We start from the raw sequence: 8401 nt of genomic DNA on the forward strand, positions 1-8401 counted from the left end.
TGGCACCAGCACCACGTTCACCACTAAGCCATGTCCTCAAGTGCCACGTCCACACAGCGTTGAAATCCCTCCAGGGATGGTGACACTGCCCCTTTCCTGGGCAGCCTGTGCCAGTGCCTGGCAGCCCTTTCAGTGAAGAAATTTTCACAATATCCAACCTAAACCTCCCCTGGCACAACTTAAGGCCATTTGTTCTTATCTGTCTTTTGTTACCTGGGAGGAGAGACCAACCCCCACCTGGCTCCACCCTCCTGTCAGGGACCTATAGAGAGAGGTGATGCAGAGATGAGAGATGTAATAAAGTAACTCAGAAATTGCTGCATCGTTACTTCCATCACCTGAAAAGCAAAGGAATAAAGAATACAACATCTGGCCTCAATAAGGGTTGATCCAACCTTTCCCACTGCCAGTGTGGGTCTGGACTGTCCTTTGCTGAGCAGAGCTCTGTGCAGTGTGTGCATTAACTACAGCCCTGCTCTCTGCCCCTCTGCAGCTGCAGCCAGAAGTGGAACGCTACGAGTGGGTGATCATAAAGCACCCAGAGCTGGCCACGGCTGGTGCAGAGACAGAGAACCAGAACCACTCCTCTCCAACTGGCAGCACCCTGTGCTCTGGCAGCGGCCCCCCGGAGCCCTCGGAGCGGCTCTCGCCCTTCCTGTCAGCGCGGCACTTCAACCTGCCTTCCAAAACCGCCTCCATGTTCATGGCGGGCAGCAGCGAGTGCGTCATCGTGGGTGAGTCACTGTGAGAATCCGGGCACAGATCCCACCCCAGCTCTTCCCTCCACCTCAGATCCCTGGCAAATACAGGTGACCTCTGTGTCTATTTTGGTACAGCCACAGTTAGAGAGAAAACTGCCCAAAACCTGCTATTATTTCCCAGCAAAGCTTTTCTGTGGCAAAACTTGCATGCAAGTGTTTTAGAGAAGGCTCGTGGCTTTAAGCACAGCCTTTCCTTCAAACTGCCTAATTCAGGATGAGAGGTAGTTCTCAAAAAGGAACTTACTTTACATCAAGGCTTTTGAAACGCAGACTAAACTATAAAACATGTTAATTCTCCAGGAACTTTACTGGATCTGTGGTGCTGCTGACTTTGGCAAAAGCCTTCTTAGTAATGTTGTCACCTAAATGGGATTTACAAGGAACAGGTATAAAACCATAGTTGTCCTTTTCCCAAAAAGCTTTACTTGACACTTGTTAGGAGAGCAACTGGCCCGTGATTTCCTCTGTAATGTCAAGTGTTGGCTGATTTCCCACCCTGCAACAGTGCTCTAATCAGAGGCTTATGGAATGGTTTAGGTTGGAAAAGCCTTCTAAGATCTTCAAATCCAACCATTCCCCCAGCAGTGCCAAGGCCACCCCTGTCCCCACGTGCCACATCCACACAGCTTGTAAATCTCTCCTGGGATGGGGACTCCACCCCTGCCCTGGGCAGCTGTGCCAGGGCCTGACCACCCTTTCCATGAAGAAATTTTCCCTAATATCCAACCTGGCACAACTTGAGGCTGTTCCCTCTCATCCTGTCCCTTGTTCCCTGGGAGCAGAGCCCGACCCCCACCTGGCTCCCCCTCCTGTCAGGGAACTGTAGAGTGTGATGTGTCCCACCAGCTCTTCTTATCATCCTTGGGGAAGGGAGTCACTTATTTTTACCATATCCCACACTATGGGGAGGAATAAGGGAGATCCAGGCTTGGGTGGTAGATACAGACAAGTGAGTGTTGTACACAACTCCAACTGTGGACCACAATTCCCACCCTTTTGATTCCTCAGGTGGTTTTGGTAGCTGTTCTTTGATGGTTGCCCTATAAGCAATACGAGATCTTTCTTTTTGTTTTGCTAACATATTTCTGTCTAACTTTATTTCACTTCTCTGCATTTTCTGACTATAAGCAACGTGAACCTTGACATAGACGCACAGATAATCAAAATGCTTTTAATTCTTGCATGCTTTATAGTGGTTTAGAAGACCAGACTGTTTCTTGCTAATCTTGTACTTCTCCCACCTTTAATTTTTGGCTGCTAACAGAATTATTTGGTTTTTCTTAACTGGAGGGAAAATTTGCAGTTGGGAGCTTCCAGTATCCTCCAGCACTGAAAAACAAATCTTAAGTACAGGTATTTGAGCCAGGCTTCTTGTTCTTACTGAGCTGCATTACTTTACTTTATTATTATTAAAAGAAACTAGCCAGTTCTGATATTAGCATTTAAAACTTTTACATTTGATCATACTTTGTTACAGCTCTCAGACATCACTGAGGGCTTCCAGTTACTCACATGAGAGAAGCACTGAAGTCTGTCCTTTATTTTGGATTTGTACAGCTGTTTCCCATGCTAAGAAATGCAGATACCCCCCTGACCCTCTGTTTGTCTCTTCCCAGGAGGAGGTGATGGGCAGGCTCTGTACCTGGATGCAGATCTGAACCACGGGAGAACCAGCCACTGCAACACTTTCAATAACCAGCCCCTGTGCTCTGAAAACTTCCAGATCTCGGTGCTGGAGGTGTGGGGCTTCAGGGACACCATGAATGGTTGACATGACTGTCGTTAATCAACTAGTTTTTCAGTTGTCCGAGGATTCCCATGGAAATTGCGAGGCAGGAGCCACGTTAGAACATCCTGTGTGCTGGGCTCAGTGCTGTCAGTCATTCCTAAGTGGTGCACTTGGATACAGGGCCTAGTTGTTTACTCTTATTTTAGACAGGTCAAGGTGAAGCAATGTATCTGGTCAACTCCTTGTCTCTTTACCTCTAGAGCTCTGTATTCAGGCCCTGTTATTAGGTAGAAATGAAAATGTGATGATTTCAGACCCATCAGGGTGGCTACAGGTCCATATCACGGGATGGGTTTGGAGTTTGCAGTTCCCTGGAGGCACAGCACTGGCTGAGCTGTGCTGCAGAGCTCTGAGCCACTGGCACCAGTACCTGGCCTGAGCCAGGAATATCAAATGTCTTCTCACAGGGAAACCTGCTCATCTCAGATTTGATGCAGAACAGTAGTTCATAAAACCATTGCCCTACTCTGAGCAGACTTTGTGCAGACAAGTCAGTACCATGAAATTATGAAGCTCTTAATTCACACCAGAACCATGATTGCTAATCCTCTCCTTATACCAGAACCCTTGACACGTCCCAGTTGCGTCTGTTTGAGGACTCTGCCTCTGAGAGAGGCATCCAGGCAGGACAGGGATATCTCCAAGGCTTGGTTTTGTTTACATCCCTACTCCATATCAGTGTGAAGACTTCAGACTGACTTGTGTGTCAGGCAACTGAAAGCCAGAGCATATCTGCAGGGCTTAGAAATAGCCCTTCCCTCATCCTTCCTGGGAGCTGCAATGGAGCTTTAAATCTGAGAATTACTGTGCTGATGTCCCTGTGTGTTTGGGCACTTGGACATGGTGACAGGAGCTTCGTGCTCTCCCCACAGGTGAAGGAGGGGAGGTGGGAGGGAGATCCTGGGAAAAGTAGCAGTTTTCTGCCAGCATGTTCTGATAGGTTTTGTTTGATGCAAAGAGGCTTTTGCTCATTCCTGGGCATTCCTGCAGTCCTCTTTGGGCATTGCAGGTGGCATGTAGTGTCTGGAGGCAATTTCCCAGTGTCTTTACCCAAAACTTACACTATCATCCGTGGAACTTCTCCCACATGAAGCACAAATACATAAACATCAATGAGTAATCCAGAGTATACAACAGGATGCTCAAAGCTTCAGTGAGTAACTCTCCAGGAAGATTTATCCCAACAGGTAAAATGAAGGGAAAGAGAAATTGCTGATTTTTTCAACAGTTCGGTCTAAAAGATTGCTGTAAAGTGGGAGAAATGTTATTTCTACTTAAACTTGAAGTTCATTAAAAGGAAAAATTAAACATGAAAAATGTTAAAAGCTAGGCTGGACAGGGTCACGTTCATGTTCAGAGGTGAGACTTTGGTGGTGGTGGCTTGTCCAGCTTGGCAGCAGTGACAGTCCCAAATGGCTTGGCAGAGGGCTGCCTCTTGCAGAGTATATGAACAAACTTGGCAAAAATGTGATTTGCTGCTTAAGGTGCCATTTTGAATTTTTGTGAAAATAACTCTCTGAAATATTGGCCTATGTGCAGAACAGTTTAGGGTGTCTTTTGCAGTATTTGTATTTGCAACTGGATTCTCTCACCCTGTCTGAGGGTCAGCACTGGGCCTCCCTTTTTCCTCCTTCCCACTCTGAGTTCTGTCCAACTGTCTTTTCACGGGTTTACCATAGGCTGGATTGAACTGGGAGAGATAATGCATTTATACTGATGTATTTAGATGTGGGAGAACTCAGTCATATCAGGCTTTTTGCAAATGTATCCCATTTAGTAGGTTCTCCTCACTATAGGTGAGACTTCACTTTTGTCTGCATCTTCTCTTTTGAGCTTATATGAGGTGCCCTTGGTAAAAAAACCAACTCAAAACCACAATAGCAATAATTTCCAGGTTGTTGTGGGAAATTCCCTGGAGCTGTGTGTTGTCAGGATTTGTGGGAGTTGAATATTACACTCCAAATGAATAGGTTTTAGCTGCAGAATATTTGCTCAGTGTGATGGGGTTTCCTCACTCCCATCCCCACTGGATGCAGCAATGGCAATACCTTGTCTAAAGCCAAACCTAAGAAACATTCCTCAGAAACATGTTCCTTTCCCTGCCCTGTTCTTAGTACACAGTGATTTGGGTGTTTGGAATCAGAAATAACTCCTGATTGCTCAGAAATCCATTAGAGGGAATCCATGTGAGAATCCAAGGAGCAGTACTGGCCACCAGGCACAGGGTTGGGTTGGTTTGACAGAGGTGTCTGTGGGACTGCTGTGTGTGGTTTGAACTGGAATAGCCTGGATAAGCAAGAGGCTGCAATAATCCAGGAGAGGAGTTGTACAGTCCTGTGGCATCTTCTCACAGTCCTTGTGTTCAGTAAAAATGGATGTTCCTTGTCACGTGCAAATCCTCATCTGTCATTCCTGTAGTGATTGTGAGACACCTGAGAGGAACAAGACTTGGGCTTCTTCCCAGTAGCAAAGAGGCATTTTTCCTCTCTGTAGTTAATGGCTGTTGCTGACCAAGTGTTTATCAAAGTTTGTCACAGTTTGTCACATGCAAAGCCCTTGAGGTGGAGGCCACAGGCTGGTTTTGAAGACAATGACCACAATGGGCTCCTTATCAGAAAGTTCAGGTTATCTCAAGTGCTCCAGCTGTGAAGTGCTTTAGTCAGTTGTTACTTGCAGCTCTGGAGGAGTGTTGGTGTAGTTTGCAGTCCCTCTTTGTGGTCCCCCTGGCAGCAATGACAGCAGAGTGCCAGGGGCAGGGGATGAACCCTTTGTGGAGCTGAGCTGGGCCTCAGCCACCACAGTCCTGTAAGAGCATGTCTGCCTTCCTGAGAACCTGCTTGTGCTGTGGCATATTCTTTTGAAAGCAGAAAAGATTCAAAACTCCTGACATCAGAAACTTGACTTCATTGTGAATGACTTTCAGGCTGTTTGCAGGTCATGGAAACTGTTTCGAGCTGCAGCCAGGCTGGACAGACTACACTGCTCCTGAGCCCTCATTCCTACAGCTCCTGCGCCTTGACACACTCCTTTTTCTGACTGAAGCACGGTTATCAGCCTCCTGTTAATAGAGAGATGGGAAAAATTCCCATTTCCTCTCTGGTGACATCAGAAGTGAAAATGGAGGGGGGCCAGTACTGTTCTTTAAAGAGTTAAACCATGCCAACAGAGGTCTGTGGTTACCCATGGAGGGGTGGCACATGCAGATCCTTCAACTGCTATTTGTGTGTGTGCATTGAATTTGTGTACTTTCTCCTTGGAAATCCATCCTCATTTTTGGTGGGGAATGATGTCCTCCTGAGCACAGGGGCACCAGTGCCACAGCCAGAGGGACAAAGAGCTGAGCTGCAGCTCTGCTGAGTGACACCCGAGGTGTGGGCTCTGGAGACGCCTTTGTGCCAGCTCTCTGTCCTGAATTTCAGACTATTCATGGTCCTGTTGAGTGTATGCACTGTTTGGGGTGATGTTCTCTCAGATGAGTGGTGGTGTGCTGCTGGTTTGGTTTTCTACCCTCCTCTGGAATCGCTGCCCTGTGTCAATGGTCCATTTGTCCCTGTGCAGAATCTTGGATTATATTAAAGGTGTTTGACTGTGGGGGCTGCTGACCTCATCCTTCCTTCGGGTCTTGTCCTTCCTGTCAAGCTCGAAGCAAAAGGCAGTCTGAAACAGAGACCTGGAGTGTGTGTTCTCAGGCAGGACTGCACTGTGGTGAGGTGGTCACATGGTTCCTGATGGTTCCAGATCTCTCACAAGACTTCCACTGAGACCAGGTACCAAACTGACTGTAAATAACCTCTTGAGTGGTCAATTCTGACATGAGCCTTCTTCCCTTTGCAGGGCCCAGGAGTGTTTGTCCCAGCCCAGCCTGGCTTTAAAATGCATCTTAGAGGTTCCTCTGTCCACCAGTAAGTCACCACTAAGTTGTGACCACACAACACAGTGGCCAAGGATGTAAATTTTAAAAGTGGAATTACACTAAATTTGGGGGTTTAAACAAAACTCCCTTTTCCAAAAACAAACCCTTACCATATTCACCTCATACACAACTCTGGGCTTCCCATGCTGCCTTATGTGGGTGTTCAATAGCAGAGCTGTGACTGAAGACAATGCAGTGAGGAAAAGAGGGATTGCTGAGCTGGCAGAAAATTCCCAGAGGATTCTCAAGCCCGCTCTGCACCTCCAGGAGGATTTGCTGCACAGAAAGCCTGCAGCCACTAGAGGTTCCTCTCAGCCTGTTCCTCTCCCTCCATCCCCAGTAAATCCATTCTGGAAAGCCAGAAGTCCCAGAATTTAGTATACACTATCAGACTGTCCTTCTTTGTCAAAAGAGACAGGAGCAGGGAAAAATGTGAATAGAGTGTTCACATGGATTCCAAAAGTGACCTTAGCCTTAAACACCATAAATCACAATTTTGCTACTCCCTTAAGGGCCTAAATAATGAAGATGCTTAGTAGCAGGAAGGTGTAACTCAGGGGTGTGAGGAGCTGAGCAGTGCAGGTGGCTGGTTTGGCACCTCACAGGGACCTCAACCATCAGGCAGTGGGAGCTCTGTCCTGCCTGGAGGATGGTGAGAAGGTGAGTGATGTCTCACAGCGCTGGGAGCAGCTGCAGGAGCCTGAGCTCGTGGGAAAGGAAGGCTGTGCTCTGTCTCACCGAGGTGCTGCAGTGTGAGAAGAGCCTGATGGTTGCTAGTTGTGCCTTTTTTCCTGGATTTTCTGTGCAAACTTTTCTGTCAATGTCTCACAGTTACCGCTTTCCTTGGGAGATATTTTATAGCCAGCTGGTGGCACCACATTGCCTCTGGCAGCAAACTTAAAGGGTTTCCTGCCTTTTCAGGCCCCCTGTTGGGTGTTACCAGACCTGCCCTTCCCAAGCACTCCTTTGGGCTGCGGAGCCTGAGCGCTGGAGGGTGGTGGCCCCGCTCCTCGTCAGTGCTGGGGTGCCAGGGGCTGCTGCTGGCTCTGATTTCAGGCCACACAAACAGCTGCTCACAGCTGGATCCAGACTTCAGCTGGGGGAGATCTGAGCGTGTTCCACTCCTGCTTTGCTGTCCTGCTGCTGGCTGCTCTCGGGCGAGTGTGGATAAGGCACCAGGACTGTTGAACGCCCTGAACGTGGGGACGTGGCTCCCATTGCTGACACAGCTTCAGGTCATGGCTTGCAATGTGAGTCACCTCCCTCTCTGAGGTTAAGTTGTCCTCCAGACAACTGCCCTGCACCTGCCACTGACTGGAAGGTTTCTGATCCCTCCAGCCAGGAGCAGGAGGAGGAAGCAGCTCTGGAAACCCAGCGAGCCAGTGATCAGTACCTCATCCTCCCGGCCTGGGTGGTGCTGGATCCTCTGAGCTGGGAGTGCCCAGCTGTGAGCCCTGATCGTTCAGAGCAGCCCCAGTGTTGGCCCCACCAGCTCAGCAGGCCCAGCTGGCTGCAGCCAGCACTCTCCTGCTGGGACACAGTCCATCCTCTTCCTTAAACATTCATCCTCATGCTGTGGAATGAATCCTGCTGCCCTAAATCCCTCTGGGTCCATATGAAGACCCATTTTTTCCCTCTTACTCTGGGAAGCTCTTGGGCTGCAGGGAGCCAGTCCCTTTCCCTGCACTTGGGCTTTTGCATCCCTTCCCTGCTGCAGGGATCCGAGCACACCCCATGCTTGGCACACTCAGCTTCACAAGGCTCTGAACTCAAGCCCAGTAAAGACAACAAGTTAATCAGGTTGTCTGCTCTCTGAATCCTGCAGAGCAACAACTTGTCCCACAGGGAAGGGCTGTGGCAAGGCTGGGACCCTGCTGGGGAGCAGAGCCCCCCCAGTTACCCACCCTCGAGACAAAGCCAGAGGAAAATGGATTTCAG

At 48.7% G+C, this 8401-nt stretch overlaps 1 protein-coding gene across 5 annotated transcripts in view; it reads left to right on the forward strand.

Annotated features, from left to right (window-relative positions):
• TBC1D24 (TBC1 domain family member 24) overlaps window positions 1-6141 on the forward strand; it is a 29484-nt gene extending 23343 nt beyond the window's left edge. For all 5 annotated transcript variants that reach the window (XM_050317674.1, XM_050317678.1, XM_050317677.1 and 2 more), the window contains 2 exons: window positions 494-734; window positions 2378-6141. In XM_050317674.1, the coding sequence (XP_050173631.1) occupies window positions 494-734; window positions 2378-2532 (396 nt within the window). In that variant the 3' untranslated portion in view covers window positions 2533-6141. The remainder of the gene's footprint in view (window positions 1-493; window positions 735-2377) is intronic.
• Window positions 6142-8401: the final 2260 nt, after the last annotated feature.

Source organism: Myiozetetes cayanensis, unplaced genomic scaffold (genome assembly GCF_022539395.1).
Source record: "Myiozetetes cayanensis isolate MyiCay16 unplaced genomic scaffold, myiCay2020 scf20-37, whole genome shotgun sequence".
NCBI classification, from domain to species: Eukaryota; Metazoa; Chordata; class Aves; order Passeriformes; family Tyrannidae; genus Myiozetetes; species Myiozetetes cayanensis.